Genomic DNA, 22,230 nt, shown 5'->3' with positions numbered 1-22,230 from the left:
ATGGGGTTTAAAGCTACGAGAACCAGGCATAGACTATAGATTCTCTGGATTCAGAACCTCTCGAGTGTGGTTAAGAGCTTGGCCTATTCACGTTGAATTCCCTTCGAGCGAAAAGTTTATTTACTAACCGTACGTACATACACACTATTCTACAATAAGTTAGTTCCTATATTATTTTTTTAAACTCTTAACGATTCATTTAAGACTTTTGACCAAATAAATAAATTAATAATAATAATCAAATTTTAATTTTATATGTTGGTCAATGATAAATATATTGCGAAAACGTTTATACAAAAAAATATAAAAATAACATAATTTTAAAGTTCGACAAAAAAATAATAATTCGCGTTTGTCGAATAATTTAATACGGAAGTTATTCCCACTGTTGAAAATTAAAAGATTATAAAAATTTGGTTTTAAATGATTTGTCTTCAGGACGAATTTTTATTATCCAGCGAGTGTATATGGAAAGGTTAAGTAATTTGTTGAATAATAAAAATATATTCGGGTACTATTGAAAACATGTGAGAAATCGTATTTTAAAACAGTTAGAAATATAGCATGATTTGAAATGATTCCACAAAAAAAAATACTAATAATACTATGGGGAAGGTATATATAAAAAAAAAGTATCACAAAATATGTATACGCGATTAATTTTTCAATATTTCGAATATAAAAGAAGATAAGGTGTACAAGGGCCCTCATTGTTCCCATTTTTGGTTGACGAATTGCCGTAATTACTGGAGATTTGTTGATGCTTGTTATTATAAAAATTTCCCCCAGAAGAATTAAATCTTTTGAGAATGGATTCTATGTCACATCTTTTGAGATTGGAGTCGTCGGCCAACCACCAAACTTCGCGCTCATTCGTCGAATTCGTATGGGAATTGGGCATAGGTACCGATTTATCTGAGCCCTTTGAAGAACCGTCAAATAAATTTTTCTGGTTTTTATTTGAGGAGTGGTTGTTGGCGTCATTGCTGCTTGTTCGAGTTTTGTGGTCGGTTTCCGGCTTCTGACTATTCCGATATTTTGACGGAGAATCAGGGACATTGATTCGGAAATAAGTTACGTAATGGCCGCCGGCGATAGATGTGCCCACGTGACACACTATAGAGCGCAAACGATAGGTGAGCGGATGAGTTTGAGCGGATAAAATATCTTTATATATATATATATAATAGAACACATAAGAACGAACAACCATCTCATTCAGTGAATTTTGTTCCAATCTAACCCCACTTTTAAGCGATAAAATTATACTCTACCAAATAAACAACAACTTCCCCAATTTTGATATATGCGGGTTTAAATATAAAAAAAAGGCTCATACCTTCCCCATAAAATTCTTCGTATCCCGATTACAAATATATTTGTACCTTCCTCATAATAAACATCTTATTTCTGTAATTTAGTATAGTTGGGGTAATGGCAGGCCTTTGCCGGAGAAAATTCCGTTAACATTAAGGCGCTTTAATTTATATTAGTTTCTCCCAAATTTGAGCTGCTATCTTTCGAAGACAAAAACTACTAGGTTTACAACTAAAAAATTTGCATAAAAGCGGGGGTGTGAACCCCCGAATCCAGGTTCAGGAAATTTAAAATTGTTTGGGGAACAAACAAAGACCGATTTTAGGACAACTCATTAAACACGGGGTAAAATGGATCTGGGGCAGGTTCGGACCCCTTTTAGGAAACGGGTTTTGATTAAGTCTTCGTTATCAAAATTTCCATTAAATAAAATTTAAAATTCTTAATCCCGGCTTCGGGTTCACATCCTTGCTTAAAAGGCTAAAAAATATAGTAATTTCAAAGTTCATAAGTCATTCCTTCCCCCCCCCCCCGCTTTTTCGAATCCATAATTTTTGATTTTGCACTTCCCTAAAAAAGATGGCCTCATTGTATACATATCTTATAAATTGCTAATTTATATCTATAAAAGGTTTTTTTTTTAAAATATCATATTATTATAATATTAGGAGTTAAAAGATTCCCTTGATATATAAAGCTAGTACCCGCCTTTTAGGATAAACGAAATTTGTATATTATTATTTCCATTCAAGTTGAGGTAGATTTTTTTCAGGATTAAATCCCTTAACACTGACGATGAGGTGGACAAATGTGATAGGGACAGATATGAGAAGCGCGAATCTTACAAATATCGATGCTCAGGACGTGTTGTTAAACGGCTATCTCATCAATTATTTAGCCAGAAAAGTATTGCCAGTAAGCCCCGAGATTTCGTTTAATAGATGTCCAAACCTTTGTTCCTTCTACAGACAAAATCTTCAGGTTTGCGCAATATTATTCTGGATAAAATATTGAGTTAGCCGTTTTTCTAAAATCGGCTCAAAACGAGCAGTTCAACAACATTACTCAGGACGGTCAGAAATGGGAAAGAAAAATCAGTGGGAAAACTGTCCTACCCGTATAAACCTGGAAATAGCCATAAAAAGGATAAAAAAATCCCCTTACCTTTATCGAGATGTAATGTGAGAGGAAATTGGATATTTTTGAGCAATTTTTTGGAGGCGTTGTCTTCGTACACGAAACATTTGAACTGGAAAATAAGGACGTCGCGAGGACATTCGTGAATTTGGAGTAGCTTGTAAGCGTCCATCTTTAAGGTGAATTTCAAGTTTTAAAAATGGTGTATTTATTTTTTTTTAAATAACTTAATTAAATACCTTTAAGGGGGAGGGGGGGAATAATAAGTGAAACTTGGAAAAAGTCATTTTTTGATATTCAAAAACGTATTTTTTCGAAAAATTTTACTTTCGAATATAAACCCACCGCATTTTATAATGGTTTCAAAAAAAAAATCCGTTTAAAAAAAAAAGAAACGTAAAAAGTGAGAGCCGCGAACGCAAAATAGGGTTAAAATAAATTTAAAATTGTTTGTTTGGCAAATTTGTGAACACATACCAAACAAGGAATTTACAGGAAACCTGTAGAATCCTAGTATTATCGGGGGATGTTCGGACCTTTCTTTAAGAAAAATCAGTTCTGATTAAGCTTATACTCTTGAAATTTTCGCTGAATAGAGTTCTAGGCCCCAATTTGGGTTCATATGCCTTGCATCCTAAATGGTAGAACAATTTCATTTTTTTTTAAAAAACTTGTTTTTTAGATTTGAAGCAGTGATATTCGGGGATGTATTCTTTGGCGAACGTGTAATGCAGGGCATCTTGAATTGTTTTAATCTTGGAGTCCTGAAAGTATTTTTTTTTTAAATAGATACATTTTGAGAGTGACTTATATAACTGTCATTTCTGGCATTCAGGGGAGTGGTTAGCAAGCCTAATTCCATTTTTTAAGGAGTGTCAATCCGGAACAAATGTAAGAACTACAGGGAACTGCGTAGCAAATATCAGTTCAACGGGTTCAGGTTCGGTTGGTAGAACATAATATTCGGTTCTAACATTTAACATATGAATTTATTAGAATTACATAAGAGAAACATTTTTTTTTAAAAAAAAATTTCTTCCATTAAAATACATAAAAAACAACTGATCGTTTATTCTAATTATATTAAATGGACACCATTTATTAAGGATAATATTATTCATCCTAAAAAAAATTACTATTTTTCGAAATTCGGGTCTGTCAATTCTATCTACAAAGAGATGGAATATTATTCTATGCTTAAGAACACTTCTATCAGCCTACTTGGGTAGCCGACACCATCAAATAGCAACATACAAAAATAAATGATTTCCGATAACTTATCTATCCATCTCAAGATTCTAGAACCTTTATAAGACCGAGTTCAAATTAGCCCCGGTGCCACTAAAATGGAAATAAAAAGTGGTCTTTCAATTTCGACGCTTTGCTATTTTAATTAAGTGGGGGTTAAATGGACGGGCTCATATCGCACCTGGAGATTCCAAAAAATGGCCGGCTGCTTGGTCCCTTTACCTTAATAAATCTTATCTGAATGCAGCCAACGCATTTAAATATAAACTTCTTTAAGATTGTGGAGCAATCTGAACCAGGGTCTATACCTTATAAACATAATCCCAATCGTCCAATCAAAATTAAGATAATACTTAAATTTGTTTTATTTAGGGCTTAAGTTGTTATACTATCTTTTAATAGAGTATAATCCATATTATCCAATCAAAATTAAGATAACACTTTTTGTCGTATTGATGTTTATAGGTTGTTATATTATCTTTTGATAGGGTATAATCCATATTATCCAATCAAAATCAAGATAACACTTAAATTTGTTTTAGATTGTTATATATTTTCTTTTGATAGGGTAAAAAGAAAACAAACTTGAATATCGAGCGGTAATACGAAAAATGGCTGATAATTGTTGGAATTTTTACAGCAAGAATGTTGGAGTGTTGAACAGAGGCTCCCACCAAATATGTCGAAAATCGGGCTGGGGGCCATTTTGTACTTTTGAAGAAAAAAAACAAGTTTTAATTTATTATAGCGCACATTCGAGACCTGCGATATAAGGAAAGGGGTAACCTGGCCACCCCATCAATAATAGGTGAGAGGATAGCTCAAAATCTTGTAGAGGCAGGATGGACAGGTCGGGCTTTATATTTATCGAAACTGATTTATATACAATAGGTGGGGTTATTTGATACCATCTTTTTTTAAATCAACAATAGCGCGCACGAATTTAGCGTTTTCAAAACGCGAATAATATATTTTAAATGCGTTCGTTTAAATTTGGACGGCATATTTTTTTTTGTTTTAAATTTTTGACGAAAAAAATTATAACGGTTCAAATATAAACATCACAGATACGTTTACGTTTTTATTCGCGTGCTATAAGGGGGTTTAAAAACCCGTGGGTAACAGTTCCGAAATTTTATCGTAACAATCGCCGGGTTAGGGTTAAAACCCGTCCACTGGGGACCTTCAGCGTATATATATAAATATTTTAAAAAACCTCCCGAATGAGCGCGCTTTTGTTTTTACGTTTACCGATTCGCGTTTCCCAATCGGACGAATCAGGTGACGCCGTACAAGAAAAGGCGGCATCGTCGGGCTGAAAAAGAGCGTCGGAAATTTTTCCGTTACCGTCGAAAGTTAGCACTCGGTTCATTTCTTCGTGCAACGAGTTTAGGACACAAGATAAGAATTCTTCGGCGTCTTCTTGCCTTCCCTTTTGATAGGGTAACGTTTAAAGAAATAAAAATAATCAAAAATAATAATTATACTTTTAAAATTTAACAAATGGCATTAAAATTTATTTATGAGAGTAGTTTTTAAAAAAAAATTAAATTATGTAAAAAAAAAATACCGAAAATTCTGATTGGAAGAGAGGCAGAATATCGTAGATTTGTCGGGGTTCAAAACTGGGATTGGTGGAGCTTGGATCATTATTCTTTTTCGGGAGTTTTTTGCACAAATCTGAGCCGCCATCTTTATACATGTTATCGCCGTTCATGTCTTTAAAAAAAAGGGATTAAACATTTTGTAGTCTACACCAAAATTCAAAAAATATTAATAGGACATGAAATATCAAACAAAACACTCGAATAACAATCGTAATGTTCAAATTGAAATTCGAAAAGCGATCAATTGAAATCAGCTGTTCGTCATTTTAATAAAGTTTGTCCATCATTTAATTTTATTTTAAACAAGTTCGGGCAGGTATGAGTGTGGTTTTAATAACAGGACCATAGTCCGGATCTAATCCTAGCTTGTATGCCACTAGAAGGAAAAAAAATATTTTTTTGTACCACTGTGCCCCGTTTCCCCGGTTTTTTCGCGTACGGCTTCGAAATTTTGGTAGACAAACCGGGAGAAGGCCTTGATAACGGGTATGGAGGTGCCGGCGGTATTACTGTGTAAACCATCGGGGTCGTCGTCACCCACTTTTGTATCGCCGATCATTAGCTTGTTGTGAATGACGGATTTTGGGTCGAATATTTGTTCCCCCATACGGTAAAAGAGGGTAAAGAATGGCGGCACGCTGAGAAGGCATTGGAGAATGGAATTGACGTAGCACCAATTGGAAGCGTTTACCAGTGGTCTGGGAGTTTCGTATCGCGTTTCGGCGATGGTCAGGGGAAGAGGTAAGTTGGAAAGAAAAGCTTGAGTTTATAATATGGGAAGGTAAGTAAAAAAAAAATTTGATTTAAATTCCTACATAAATTATCGATCGTTACAATGTCAGCACTAATCATTTTTTCAAAAGGCCACTTATGATAGTGGGTCATGTGAAAGGAAGTTCTTCCCCCCAAGGATCAAATTGTACCAAAAATCATTAATTAACTATAAAAAGTAAGTTTTGGCTTTACAGTGATAAATAAATCATTATGTTTTAATTAAAAAAATTTTTAAGAACAAAAATTTGAATAGAGTTGTATCAGGTCCAATATTGAATATAACAACATGACAAGAGAAATTGAAAACGTTTATTTTTCTTTCTATTATTCAATTCCTATTTTCATTGGACAAGTTAAATTATATACTCAATTAGTATTATAGGGTGGGCTTATATTTTAAAAATACTATTTAGCTGAAATTTGCTGGAATATTTGTGAGCTTAACTCTCATCATAAGTAAGAAAGAGGTAACTGAATTATACATCATAAGTCATAACAAGGGAATAAATATCTTATATTTAGGTATGCCCTATTCAGAGCCAACCCAGTATTGTTAAATCTTTTTTCTTTCACTCCATCATAATTACTTAATTACCTAAATAATATATCAATACCTTTAAGAGATTGTATCAAATTATCTTTCTCGATTGGTATAATTTTCTCTGTCATTTTTGAATTTGGAACCTTAAGGTTCTGAATAGGGGAGATGCCATTGGTTTTGACACTATTTAAAATGGGGTAGTCTGAGTCAATCAATGTCATTGGTTTTGCATCTATTGGTTTTTCAGTAGTCTTGTCTGATTTTTTAAATAATCCTGACCAATAAGTGGGCTTAACATTTGATGGATTTAAATCTATTTGAGGACTTTCATTAACTGACTGTTGATTTGAATGTGAAAAGGAATGGCATTCATCTTCTGTAACAAATGTAAAGCCAAATGAGTGTGGACTATCTGTAATCATATGTTATAATATATATAAATTCTATAGTTTATTCATTGATAAACTTAAGCAAAATATAAGAGTGAAAAATTAATTAATTAGACATAAGAAAATTGTGTTAAATATTGAAAATGATTGTATAAATTCAACCAACAGATACTAATGATAAATATTAAGTGTATTAAATTAATTTTATATGTAAATTAATTTTATATAGTAAATTAATAATCAATTTTTAATTGAAGCATTTTGCATTATAAATTAAATTAATGTTAACCATAAAAGTATAAACCTGCATCTTTTGAAGTATCAAATATTAAATTTTCGTCCTTATTTTGTTCATTTGGTAAGAACTGCATGTTAATTTATTGTATGTATGACATTTAAATATATAAACTTCAAATTCTTGTTCAATTTCTAATGATTGATGATATAAGATAGTGTTAACATGATTAATTTCGTTTTCATTTAGACCAGAATAATCAAAAAAGGTAAAAGAATTATTTAAAGTATTCTAAATAGAAATGAAATAACATAATTAAATTATTATAATCATCACCAACCTTATTCCAATCCATTACATTTCATAACCGTGTACAAAAGAGTGTATTAACTAACGATTAATATATGGTAAACCTGGTTAATATCTAAAACTCAACTCAATCATCCTAAAAAAAAAGGCAAATTAGAAATAAATTTTAAAAGAATTTGATTTTTTTATCTAGTATATGACTAAATATTTAAAATCTTCTGTTTAATTTTAGGATCTGCTATAATTATCATCAAGTTAAGAATTCTAGATTGAAGAAAATAAATAATTGTTAATAATTATTGATATTTCAGAAATATGGTTCAAAAAATATTATAATTTATTTATGTAATTATAAAAATTAATATTTTTTCTACAATTTACAAGAAATACATTATGTAATATTTTGATAAGATTTAAAAACTTAATTTTAATAATCAATCTTAAGAGTTTAAAATTAGGAATATTAATATTCTTAAGAGTTAAAATTTAGTAATATTAATAATTATTTAAAACTGAAGAATATTAATAATTATTGAGATTTCAGGAGTATGTATCAGCATGCTTTCTACAATTCATAAAATTAGAAAACGCAATATTTTTATATAATATAATTATGATTTAAAAACTTAATAATATTAATAATCATTATTATGATTTTAAATTCACTTTATTTATGTTGTATGATACAGCTTACATTATGTATTTTAAGTGGTGTTTTCAATTACATTTACGTTTAATATTACTTTTTGACAAATGTTTCACAAAAAAAGATATATTTAGATTGTAATAATATATTAAAGGTTGTTAATTGCATAACGTGATTGGAATGATTTACGAGATATATAAAGAATGATTATTTTTGATATATACAGGGAAAAATTTATTCATTTTATTTCTTTCTTGATAAATACGTTAAATAAAGACGATATTTTCTCTTATATTTAAATTATTCAAATTGAACGTTTCCCCTTGTTCAATATGGTGGAGGTACGGGGTACCAGTTTATTGGAAGCTGGTGCGGAGACTGAACTTAACCTATGTGCGCCTGGTATGGGTTTGAAGTTGAAGAGACGTGTTAAAGAGACTGGTTACATCCTTCGCGTGTTAGGTATAGGTCTGAAAATGAAGAGACGGTTGTTAAAAGAATGATTTAATTTAATCGATATAAAAAAAAAATTTACATTCTTATAATTGCAAAAGATTTTATAAGCACCTTTTTGTTTTACAATCAAAACTTCCTTAATTATTTTTTTTCAACATGTAAATTTAATTTTATTGTTTAATAACAAGGATTAGTATTTAAAGTAATACCATTTCTAGAATGTGGTAATATAATAATTAAATTAAAACCAGTATTGGTTATTATTATTATATTATTCCAATTTATATAGTGTAAGTTATACCTTTCTTATAGAACTAAGTCAAGGGTATAACTACGAAAAAAAACTATATGCTATATCTAGGTTGGCCATCCCTATTAACCATATACAGTTTAATTTATATAAATATTTTTAAAAAAAACTATTATGGATAACTACTAGCACAATTATAGTGTAAATTATACTCTTCTTATATATATCTAAGTCAAGGGTATAATTACGAAAAAAATACTATATTGTTTTGCGAGTTTGACCCCTCCCCACTCCCCTCCCAATTTATTTGATTTGTTTATATACTAATCATTGTTATTTAACTATTTCTTCCAAATATCTTATTCTAAATTTTTGATTATATATGTATCATACTTACCTCGTTATACAAATTTTTAATTCTTGTTATTATATTATTGTCAATACATATTATATATATATATATATTTTTTTGTAAGTGGTGCATGTTGTATGATACAACTTACATTATGTATTTTAAGTGGTGTTTTCAATTACATTTACGTTTAATATTACTTTTTGACAAATGTTTCACTCAACGTCTACATGACAGTATATTTACTGGATGCAAACCCCCCTCAAAAATATATATCCACCCCCCTAAAAATACCAAAATGTTATCCATAGATAATTTAAAAATGTAATGGAAAATTTTCTAGATTATTATAGCCTAACCCCCAAAATGCCTACCCCCTACCACCTACCCCTTTATAGATATTAGGATGCAAACTGTTCCTACCCCCCCCCCCCCCCGCTTATGTAGACACTGGTTTCACTTAAGGCGAAAAAAAAGATATATTTAGATTGTAATAATATATTAAATGTTGTTAATTGTATAACGTGATTGGAAACAATTGATTTATGAGATATATAAAGAATGATTATTTTTGATATTTACAGGGAAAAATTTATTCATTTTATTTCATTCTTGATAAATATGTTAAATAAAGACGATATTTTCCCTTATATTTAAATTATTCAAATTGAACGTTTCCCCTTTAATTATAACTTGATTTCACTAAACTTTGTGGTTCAGGTTCTACAAAGATGAGTAGTGTTTATATTATATGGGGAGAAATACACATTTTATTAGAAATCAAACTTATTACATTAGGTAAAATCTACCGAAGTAGTCAATAAGTTTATTTTAGATTTTACAAAACGAAAACAACGCTGTTCAGGTTCTACAAAGATATCCGTGTTTATATTTGATGAGGAGAAATACTCATTTTATCTAACATCAAACCTACTAAATGTGCTAAAATTTAAAAGATACTTAGAGCTACTGAGCAATGTGAATTAACCAACAATTATCTGTTAGCTTTTTTTAATAAACTACGCGGTTCAGGTATTAAAAGATAAGGGTTACCGTTCATAATCTATAAGGAGAAATACTCATTTTATTAGACACAAAACCAGGATTTCGAACCGTTAGATATAGAGGTTCAGTTCGTTTTGGATTATAGTTTAAAATTTAAAAAGGTTTTGTTCCATTTCGGTTTTTTTTGAAAAAATTCTTATCGGTTCGGTTCGGTTCGGTTTATAAGTTATGACGGTTTTTTTCGGTTTATCCCGGTTTTTATAAATTAGATTTTAAAAAAAAATTAATCATAAACCAAATATATTAATCTTAGAGAAAAATCTTTAATTTATATTTTTATAATTTCTTATTTAATAAAACTATTATAATCTAATAGATATTTTTTTTTTAAATTTAGTAAAATTAGACAAATTAGTTTTTTTTATTTCACAAATAAATATAAATAATGCATAAATTTTAATGAAATTTATACTGTTAATGTTTAAAAAGGGAATTAGAAAGGACAACTAAAATGGTTTCTAATATTTCAGGATTTAATCTGCTCAGAGAGTATAAATTTAAGGCTAGAAAATGCTCTTTCTACGGATACCTGCATAGCTGGAACTGCTAGCACAGTTATAGCTAACGTATAAAGTTCTGGCATACTATTCTTTACATTCTCCCAATAATTCAAAAGATTAGTATCTTTTTCTGTTCTCTCTATATTTTCAAATGACCGAATTATATATTCTACTTCTATACATTTATTATAATTTTATATGCCCTGAGAATCGTACTTATTAATGCTTTCATGCGACTCTAATAAATCTTCAAAACCATCATCTAAATTATCTTTCGAATGCGAACACGTATCTAGAATTTCAATATTCTGATTATTTAAATTTTGTATAAAGTTCCAAGTTTTAGAAAGATGTTTTTTTTGGTAATCTCTATCTCTTCAAATGTTAAAAATACATTGTTATCTTAGGTCGAGATATGTAACTGAGCAAAATACGTTATTTTTTATTTAAATTTATTTCTCGTTGCTTTTCTCGTGCTGAAAATAAAAGTCTGGCAAATGGAATGTCTACTTTGCTCGTTTTGCGTGATACATTTGATCCACGAGGCATAAAAATCTCCCCATTGTCACTTGTTCACTTTGTATATATTTTGTCAGAAATATAAGCTGAATATAAAGCTCATAATATATCGCTAATTATTTTTTCCATTCATTCTCTGATGAAATATTTTTCGTGATCATCACTAGGGAGCAATCTCTCCCACATTAAATAGATTGAGTTTCCATATTTTTTTTTTAAATTTAATTTGGGGCAGAATAGCCATTGATGTTCGATTTCCTATTTTTCTTTTGCGACATGTTTCTTGCGTTATTTATAATGACAATTCCGTTCGAATTTTTAACGCGATTCGTTGATCGTTAAATCGAAATGTGTTGTTGTGAGGCACATATAATGCCATAAATACGGATCTGGTATTAGGCCATTTCCCAGATTGAACATTTTTTTTTTCCAAATCGGTTTTTTGGGGGTAACGGTACCAAGTAGTGTTGTTAAACGGCCCGTTTTGAGCCGATTTCTAAAAATACGGCTAACTCAGTATCTTATCCAGAAAAATATTGCGCAAGCCTGAGGATTTTGTTCATAGAAGGAACAAAGATTTAGGCATATTATCGAAATCCCGGTGGCTCTAAGATATATTTTTCTGGCTAAAATATTGAGTTATTCTTTCTTTCTTTCTTTCCTTTCTTTCTTTCTTTCTTTCTTTCTTTCTTTCTTTCTTTCTTTCTTTCTTTCTTTCTTTCTTTATTTCTTTCTTTAAATAATCGATAAGGCTATCATCTTCATCGTGATGTATTAATTGCTCAATATAATTTAATCATATATTTGCTACATTTATCGGTGGTTATCTTGTAAATTTGCATCAATTCTTATTTTCATATTCTGTTAAAAACATCTAGAACCTTCATTTTTTAAAAAAAAAGATATTCTTGTTGTGTGTGGTTCTTTTTATCTCGTTCATGCGTAGAGTTCCTAATTTTATTTTTCCGATATTTTATAAATTGAATGTTGAATACCCAATATGGATCTATCATTTCTAATTTTGAAGAAAATAATTTTTTTATGTATATTTCCCTTTTTATATATGGTGAATTCCATATCAAATCAACCAAGGTTTCAACCCGACCCCCTTCAATTTTTCTTAAATTTTGTATACTGGTAGTATATACTATAAGAAAAAAATGAAATTTTACCTTCCAATAATGTTTACACGCTAAGATATAGCCGTTTAAAGCGCGGAAAAATGGTATATTTTTGACAAAATGCACCTCATTTATTTTCAAATATCTCGAGAAATAATTATGGTAGGAAAATAATTTAAATTTTATTTTGTAGCCTAATAAAGGTTCTTTAAAATGACATAAAAATAATTATAATAGAAATATTATTAGTATCGATGACCGGATGTATAAAACCGGAAATGGCCATTAAAAAAATTAAAAAAAATATTTTTTTATTCAAATTTTTTTTCCTGTAGATAGATATTACATTGCTTTATATTTGTGCCAAATCCTAGATTGGGATGAAAATGGGTCTAGGAGTTATGACCCTTTATATGGCTTAAATTGATCAAATTTAACATAATATCTTCATTTAATGAATATTAATGAAATGTTTATTTAAAAAATTATGTCTAAATGATAGGCCCTTACTTTTTTTTATCTTTAAGAAAACTTTTAGGAAGTGGCTGGGATATTTATTTAATACTCAAGTAATATTGTAACTAGAGATTACTTGACAAAATAATTATATTTATAACTTTATTTGTCTGAAATAAATTCACATTCAATTGTAGTTTTCGTAACCCCCTAATGTGTTAGCTCTTTTTACTTCTTTAAAATCATAATCATAATTTTCTTATATAAAAGAAACATAAATTCTCCGAATCGATAATAAAATTATATTATATTATTGGGGAAAAGAAACTAAATTCTAAGAATCGATTTTAAAAATAATAAAAATTATCGAACCAATTTCAAATGACAAATATTTTATTAATTTCACAATTATTTATCTTAATGAACACAATTAATTTGTATTGCTCCAATCCTTTCAACTATAAAAAACATTCCACTCGTAAAGACCTGAGAAATGTCTAGCAATGGATGATAGAAAAAAACCAGTCGTTAACACTAAAAGATAAAATTTGCACTGGATGCCGAAAATTAAAAAATATATCCACGTAACATGACTTACCATTACCATCAATACATTGATAGAGATGTTTCTAGAGAAGTTTTAGATGAGACATTACCGTTTTTAGACGAGACTCCTATAAAAAAAAAGCGAATTTAGTGAAAAAAAATATTCTACAAAAAAATTTATTTAAATTCTGAAAAAGATTAAAAAAAGGATATTTTTGTAGTATAAATTCAGAGTCAGATCAAGTTGAAAAATATGAATCTGAAATCATAAATCGATTGAAAGAAAAATTTTTAATAACAACTTCTCGAAGCGAAAAATTATTAATTTTAACAATTTTACCAAAATCATGGACTTTTAAAAAAATTGAAGAAGAATTTTCCACAACAAATTTTATGGCTAGAACAGCTAAGCAATTAGTTAGGGAGAAGGGTATTCTCTCGAATCGCAATATTATTAAGCCAAGTCGTATTATTTCAGAAGATATTAAGGAGAAAGTAAAAATTTTTTATAATTCTGAAGAAAATAGTCGGCTTATGCCAGGCAAAAATAATTTTATATCAATGAAAGTAAATAAAATAGGATCAAGTCCAGAAAAGACTAATTTTATGCAATATTAAAGAACTTTTCATTCACTTTAGAGAGACTCATAACGATATACAGGTAGGTCTGAGTAGATTTGCTTTCTTACGACCTAAAAACTGTGTTTTAGCAAGAGGTCCAGGTACACATACCATGTGTATCTGCACGTTACATCAAAATTTTAAACTTATTTTAATAGGTGGAAAATTAAAACAGTTAACAAACGATATTGATCATTATAATTATCCTCCAATCAGCGATTACAAACATTGCACTGCACAAAGTCTTTGCAATCCAGCCCAGCCTGGATGTTATCTAAATAAATGTAAATTTTGCCCCGGATCTTCGAAAATAAAAGAAAGACTGATTATATTATTTGACGGGAATTCGATCGATTATATAACTTTCAAACAATGGTTAGCCGTTAATAGGACTACCCTCGAAACGCTGACAAAATCAGCTGACGAATTCGTAGATTATTTAATTGAGAAATAATTATTTTTTTAAAACCGTCATGAACCGGTTTTAACCGTCTTGAACCGGTTTGAAATATTTGTAACAGTTTGGTTCGGTTTTGTTTTTATATTTTCTTTATAACGGTTCGGTTACGGTTCAGAAAATTATAACTGTTTTCCGGTTTACCGGTTCGGTTAGACCTAACCGACTACATTTGCTAAAATTGAGAAGTTACTTAGGGCTACTGAGTAAAAATAGCCTTTTTACCATACTAGGGGGCTCAGGTTCTCAAAGATAATGGTTAGTGTTTATATTAGGTGAGGAGGAGATATACTCATTATACTAGATTAGACAACCAAACAAAGTTACTTAGGCCCTCTCTTTTAGCTCTTTTAGCTTTTTTTTAACCAGACTAACGCGGTTCAGGTTAAGGAATGATCATATGCATTTGGACCACACATAAGTGTTTAGCTTAGTGTTGCAACGTAGATAAGGATCTATGCAGGGATGCCACTAGTCTTTACAAACTTAGGAGACTCAATTCAAAAAAAAATTAATTGAAATTTGCAAACTATTGCCATTTAGGAGGCATACAAATAATTGAATTTAAAACAATACAAGACATCTTTCTAAGGATAATATTTATTTTTTTTTAATACAAAATATTTACCCATTTTATTACAATATTAAATAGTTTCGATTAACGGATATGAAATTAGATAATTTCTAAATGATATTCTTATTAATGAATTTTTGTAAATATTTTACTGATATACTTAAATCATGTTTTACGCGTATCTCGGTTCATGAAACTCAAATAGAATCTATAGGCGTTGGCGTGTACGGATTTTGATAAGGGAAAGGGAACATAAAGATTTTATTGGAGATCTTAAAGATTCACCCCATATTCCTCAGAACGGTTTAATCTTTATTACCTAGTTTGGTCTCTAAGAAGTTTGTTTCATGATTATTTTGAATGGATTTTAAACCCCAAATACCTTATGCGTGTTATAAGGGGCTTCTAACACTCTTAGATTCCAACACCACTTGAAAAAAATAAGGAATGTTTGTTATTTTTTTTTTGCATAAATAATTGTAAAAAATGTAAATAAGATATAATTTAACGCAAAAAAAATGCACAACTTCTTAGCAGAATAAAATTTTTTTCTTCAGGATTTACAAATTTCCTGACGAAAAATAAAAAATTTACAATTCCTTGGAACATGGCTTAAATGAATGCATGCCTATTCAGATTCGATAAATAATTGTAGTATAAAGGCCAAGCTTTAATGCTGAAATTGATAGCAGCTAGGTTCAATTTCAGCTGGCTTAAAACTAGAGATCCGCTACCGTTGCCCTGGCCGCCTACCCTTAAGGCGGGAAGAGGAAAAGAAGCCAGACTTTAGCCGGATACTAATGGAGACTGGTAAACGTGAAAAAAGGATGTTTAGAAAGAATGAAATAAGAGAGAAAAAAAAAGGAAAAAAAAGGATATTAAATGAATGAAAATCTTTTCAAAAAAAAATTTACGATTCAAATGAAACATTAAATGAAAGTCGGGTTTAAATGATTACATTACTAAGAGAGAACACTTAATGATCATACGATTCTATCAAACTTCATTTAGAAATCTGGGAAGTGAGTTAGAAAGTCAAAAATATTGTGATTCGAATCTCCTTCATATTCCAAAAGATGAATCAATATTCACAAAAGAAATAAATTAAGTTTTGGTTAATAAATCTAGTCATTAATTTGTTTTCATATTATAAACAACTACAAAAATTGATTCGTCAACCTCACCTTGTTAGGGTGCCCAGCTATAAAATGACACTATTTTTTAAAAAAAAAATCATAATTTTTACGTGAACATAACTAAAATATTTATGAAGAATTTATATAACATTTATATAACATTTTTTTGGAAAAAAGGCTCTTAAAAGTTGACTTTTTGAATTAAATTATCAACATTTTACCAATAGACTACTAAACTTTAAACTTTAGGGCAAAATTTTATAATAATTATTATTACAAAGGGATTATGAATCATATTAGTCTAGTTCAGATCTTTACTAATATTATAAAAATTTCTTATTTTTTTTTTCAAATATATCACCAACCACCTTGAGTATTTTTCAAAAATATATTTTAATTTATATAAATAAAATTGATAAAGAAAATTCTTCGAAATGTATATATAATTAATTCAAAACTTTAGCATTTTAAAGGGTTTAAATGCTTCTTTACCCAGGGTTCAAAACTGAGCCAATGATATTCTAGATTGTCTGCGCTAAATAAATATTTACAAAAATAAAATTATCTATGAATATTATACTATTAAACTTATAATTTTAAATATAACAAAATTATTTATAGCTAAATTGATGTTAGTTTAAAATATTTTTATTTTTATATTTATTTTAATATGTTTCTTGGGGCGATGTAAAAGTTAATTTATATATAAAATAAAATAATTATCCATATTGCATGATTAAACGTTAAATATTTTAAGAATTAACATAGCATATTAATTATGATTATCAGTATTCTAAAAAAAAAAAATTCTTTTTAAGATATGAGAACTATTTAAATATTTAAATCATCTTGTGAATTATAATAATAATTGAATTTGATGTTTATAACTAAGTACCTTATGAAAATGATTTCTTTTATAAACATTAAAATGTGTCATTTTTCCATTATTTCTCAGTTAAACTCACGGATAATGAATGATATATAAAGTATAAACGAATATTTTTGTAAGATTGTAATTGTAATTGTAATTGTATACGATTTTTCAAATGCGCACATGGTAATTGGTAGGGAACCTTTATTGTGCCGTGCTGGCTTCCGCCACGAAGTGAGTGTAAGACGCGAGATCGTCGATAAAATTCTCGGATAGAGGGGGGGGGGGTAAAGGAGGTTTTATTTTATTTTTTGGATTATTAAACCCCTTCGCCCCTAAGGGGCAAGAACTTCATTATATGCCCTGGATTCTTTTATTTATCGTAATGGAGACAGAGACCTGCAGAGGTACCATTAGCGTGGCCGGCCCGGCTTTTCATTACTTTTGTGAACTATGATAGTAGTTATGAATATTCTAAGTTTCTGGAATATTTTAGGACTAAGGACTATATGGGCAAAGATTACTTATCCCAACAAACTACTTCCGTAGCCAGCGGACCGTATTTTTTCTAGGGGCCCGAAGCTACTTTTTCCAAGAAAAAGGGATAAAATGTCAGCGACTTAAATTGCATATAATCGACCTACGAATCACTATAAAATAAATGTCACGACAAAAAAATATGTGGGAGATATGAATTTATTGTACAAAATAATGTTTCAGAAAATTATTTCGTGTATATGTCGTGTTGGGGATTCGCAATCTCTAGATTTTAAATCTTAAAAAAAATTTTTTTAAATCAGATTTAACCGGAAATACATTCTAAGCATGTGTAGAATATTTTCCCCTATAAATTTCAGCCAATTTCAGCCATGGACATTTTAGTATATATTTTTTTTAAAATTTATATGGAAAAAATCCATATAAAAATTAATGTAAATTGGAAGTAGTTTCTAAAAGTTCTTGGGAAAAATTGGTTAAAATTTATAAGGTAAAATACTCTACAGATGCTTAGAATGTATTTCCGGTAAAATCTGATTATTTAAAATCAAGAAATTCCGAATCCCCATACGACATATATAAACGTATACAAAGTTTCCACCAAATAAAATATGGGTATTTAAAAAAAAATGGGAAAAATTAATAATTGAGAAGCATTTCATATACACAATGTGAAATTCAATCTTCTTTGGGAATTGAGCCAATGATTTCATCAGTGTTTGGTGTCAAAACTCACATTCTATCTATATTCAGAAGTAGAACTTCTTCAGTAGAGTGGTTTTTAAAAAAAAAACGGTTTTAACTTAATATTTTATCCAGAAAAATTAGTGCACAAACCCTGAAGATTTTCCTAATATTAGGGCAACAAAGATTTTTGGATATATCTATTAGCGGAATCTAGAGTCTTAAGGGCTAAAATTTAAGGCTAGAAATCGGCTCACATCGCGCCATTTATCAACATTATTCCCTCATGCATGTTGTCGAATAGATAAGGGAAGAAACTGTTCTTTCAATGATAGGAGTATAGGAAAGAGTTTCCAAGATATATATAATATTTTAATATATTAGTTAAAATATTCTGAAATGAGTCAGAAATCACGCGAAGCAAATATAAATTTGTTTCAGAACATTATCAAACATGTTTAACCTTTTATATCATAATTTGCCAATCGGTTAGTAATGCATCACATCCTCCTCTCAAATAAAATCCGTTCCGTCAAGTATTTAATTTTTTTTCTCTATCAAGATAAGGAATAGATGGAACAGATTTGTAAGAGCTGCCTGATTAATTGAGAACCTTCCAAGAGGGTGATATAGAACGAACTGACCCTAAATTAATATGGGAGCAATGGGCCCTGCTGTCAATCGTGGCAGACAAATATCCTATAGCTCTCCCTTAACTTAACAATGACATAATTTATGAAATTCCTCAATTATAACTCTCTCTTCCAAGTTATAACTCTTATTGGGCTATTAGATATTCTTAGGGTCTTAAAAATATTTAACTTTTTATAGTTTTTTCGTAATGAAAATAAGGTTTACAAATATTATTTTGGCGGGAAAATTTTTCTAAACGGTGGATAAATATAAACCCCGAGGGAAAAAAAAAATTAAATCGATAATAAAATTTTATAGAATAAATTATTGTGAAATAATGATAAATAAATGTAAATCGAAATACGATATAAAATATACATTTAAAATAATCACAAAAAAACAGTTGTATTTTTTTTAAAAAAAAAAAATTTTTTTTTAGCCCTCATCTAAATTTTTTTTTTAAAATAAAACACGGGCCAGACCTGCCCCAGGTCTCTCTAATTATTTTTTTAAAAACCCACGGGCCAGACCTGCCCCAGGTCTCTCTAAAATTTTTTTTTAGCTAGGGAGCCACGCCCCCCTTCCAATTCTGCTTAACGTGCTTGTATACAATTGTCGTTACATTTCTTTTTTGTAAATATATTTTACAAATTTTTTCTCGCAGAAATTATGAGGTAGTTCGCAAATAGAGGTCCGCGATGCGCGGGTTTTTAGCCAAAAAGCCCGCCCATTGGTTGTTTCGAAATTTATTCAACCCACTCACCGGCTCACTTCTGGTTAAATCTTATAAATTTAAAAATAAACTAAACACTATTTACAGCAGGATAAGAGCTAAGAATTTCCTAAAGGTGGAACGGGGGATTCCATTTTAAGAATAATGAAAAATAATGGAAAGAAAGAAAGAAAGAAAGAAAGAAAAGAAAGAAAGAAAGAAGAAGAACTTGAAAAACTTATTAATTTTTGACAAAATTTAAATTAGAGAAATGATGATAATATTTTTACAAAAAAAATTTCTAAAAAAAAAATATTCTTAAAATTTCAAAATATTAACACGAGAGCGAATGTGAAAGAAGATTTTGTTATCACGAATTGGCACTGCAAGTTCAACAATTGTTATTTGAATAACTATTTCGATCTTATATTAACTCCCCAGAATATCTAATTCGTTAATTGTAATAGGTTCCAAATTTTAGAGTATTTTCAAAAATTATTAATAGGTTAAAATTTAGCTATTGAAACTCAAGCACATTTCTGGAATTTTTAAATTCAAGATTGAAGTTAAAATGTTTATGAATAATATGATAACAATTTTTTAAACAAAATTTGTACCCAATTTATTTTAAATAATTTAAAAAAAAAATATATATATATATTCTTTAACATATTCATGGAAGTTATAAATGCCTAGAAGGCACTTCTAACATCATAATATTTATTACGATTACATACATACATACATATATATTTATATAAATAAAGGGTTTAAATATAAAATGTAGTATATTTGGAATAAAATTAAAAAAATTTTTTAAAGATTAAATCACATTTAAAAATAGATTATCGAAATTCAGGATGATTCCAGGTGATTAGAGTTGGGTGAATCCTATTTCACCATGCATGATTTAACAGATTAGATGGAACGGAGCTTCTACCGTAAGCTTCAATCTCATTTTGGGACTTCATTTAATTAGGGAATTCGGAACGAAGGTAAAATTAGGAATATTTGTAATATTTAAAAAAAATGAATTTTGAATACTCGTATCGGAAAGGTCGGTCCGTTTTAAAAATTTAATTTAAAAAATTTTTTATGAATAGAATCATCTTGGAATATTTGGGGAAAATCGCTCACATTACTTAGAACCACTAGGGTCTTTTTAGATCATACGGTAAAAGTTCTGACGGGTTCACTTAAATCCTTTGAAGGGGAGGCCGATTATTGGTATGGGACTATTCAGGTATTGACCCCCTGGCCTCATCTAACCAAGCCCTCAACATCATTGACAGGAAGGGACAACTTAAAATTCTCCAAATAAATACACAGAAATTTCAGATGACATGACAATTGTTTCATTCCTTCCTATCATTTTAACCACTCTTGCCAACCTTCAGCAAACTTTACCCCTAGCATTCTTCTAAAATTTCCTAAAGAAAGGTTTTTTTTTCTTCGACAAAGGGTGGCCATAGCTATCCTTTAAGCGAATTATATCTTCTTCAATGGTAGTTCTACTAGCTAAAAGCGCTATTCCTAGACCCCCTTTCTACTTCCTATTTTTTCCCCTCGCTTTATACCAACCCCGGTCTGTATTGTTATGATGAGCAAAAAATACAATTAACCTTATTTTTCAAATCATTTTTATGTCTTATGGGTATACTTTATAATTAATAAAAACTAAATTTAAGCAATTCTTTAGAAATATGTCAGCGACGTGACCCTGGTAAATATTATATAAATTTAATATATTAAAATTTAAATTTCAGCTTCAGCTTCAGCTTCATTGAGATTAGATTGAAAATTTTGGTTAAACTTAAAATTATTTCATCATTCTTTAAGCCAAAAATTTCTTGATACTCTGTTTCTCTGCTTTAAAAATATTATTATTAAACCACCTGCTTTTGGAGGTAAATCGTTGACTAGTAAACATGAATTTGATTTGAAATGATTTTATACAAGTAGAGAATTATTAAAAAAGAGTAGTTAATATACATAATCAAAAATGTATATTTCGAGGAGCGGTTGCGAAGGCCGGACCCGGCTGGAACCGGTTCTAAAGACGCTAAATCGCCACAGTTCGGTTAGAACCGAAAAAAATGGACCATTGATTTTTGTTATAATGGTACTAAGTAATGGCACTTGATAATAACTTGAGTGATTATTTATTTATTAAAAGAAAATTTTTACATGTAAGTCAGCTGTAGACAATGTCATTGGTCGTATTAGACTGCATTGGAAGGCATTTCGTTTAAATGCCTTTCTCTAACGGACTTCTATATAATGAATATTCGGTCTAGTTTAGTATATTATTGCCATAGGCTTACGTCGATATTGCTCTAACCCCCCTATAAATATTAACCGCACCCCTCCTGCACCCCCCCCCACCCCATTGAAAATGAATTAATATGTCACTTTAAAATTATTTTATAAAAATAAATTGTAATAATTTTTTTAAATTATTATCTTACAAAAATTTTAATCTAACCCCCCAAAAGACGTGCAATAAGTGGGCCTTAGTAATTCAAATCTATTGGAAGAAATCTACATAAAGTATTTCACTCCCCCAGGGAAACCCT

General features: G+C 29.5%; 1 protein-coding gene across 1 annotated transcript; it reads right to left on the bottom strand.

Annotated features, from left to right (window-relative positions):
- Window positions 1-301: 301 nt before the first annotated feature.
- LOC135923318 (ubiquitin carboxyl-terminal hydrolase 10-A-like) lies at window positions 302-7,640 on the bottom strand. The gene is made up of 11 exons (XM_065458001.1): window positions 7,589-7,640; window positions 7,423-7,539; window positions 7,318-7,378; window positions 6,698-7,036; window positions 5,715-6,068; window positions 5,273-5,421; window positions 4,919-5,134; window positions 4,288-4,413; window positions 3,126-3,218; window positions 2,482-2,626; window positions 302-1,167 (listed from the first exon to the last, which is right to left on the bottom strand). The coding sequence occupies exons 1-11, from the start codon at window positions 7,601-7,603 to the stop codon at window positions 665-667; spliced, it is 2,118 nt and encodes a 705-aa protein (XP_065314073.1). The 5' UTR covers window positions 7,604-7,640; the 3' UTR covers window positions 302-664.
- Window positions 7,641-22,230: the final 14,590 nt, after the last annotated feature.

The sequence above is a fragment of the Gordionus sp. m RMFG-2023 genome, chromosome 2, assembly GCF_954871325.1.
Source record: "Gordionus sp. m RMFG-2023 chromosome 2, tfGorSpeb1-WG-v2, whole genome shotgun sequence".
Classification (NCBI taxonomy): domain Eukaryota; kingdom Metazoa; phylum Nematomorpha; class Gordioida; order Chordodea; family Parachordodidae; genus Gordionus; species Gordionus sp. m RMFG-2023.
Note: the sequence above shows the minus strand (reverse complement) of the source record. Positions and strands in the feature narration are given on the sequence as shown.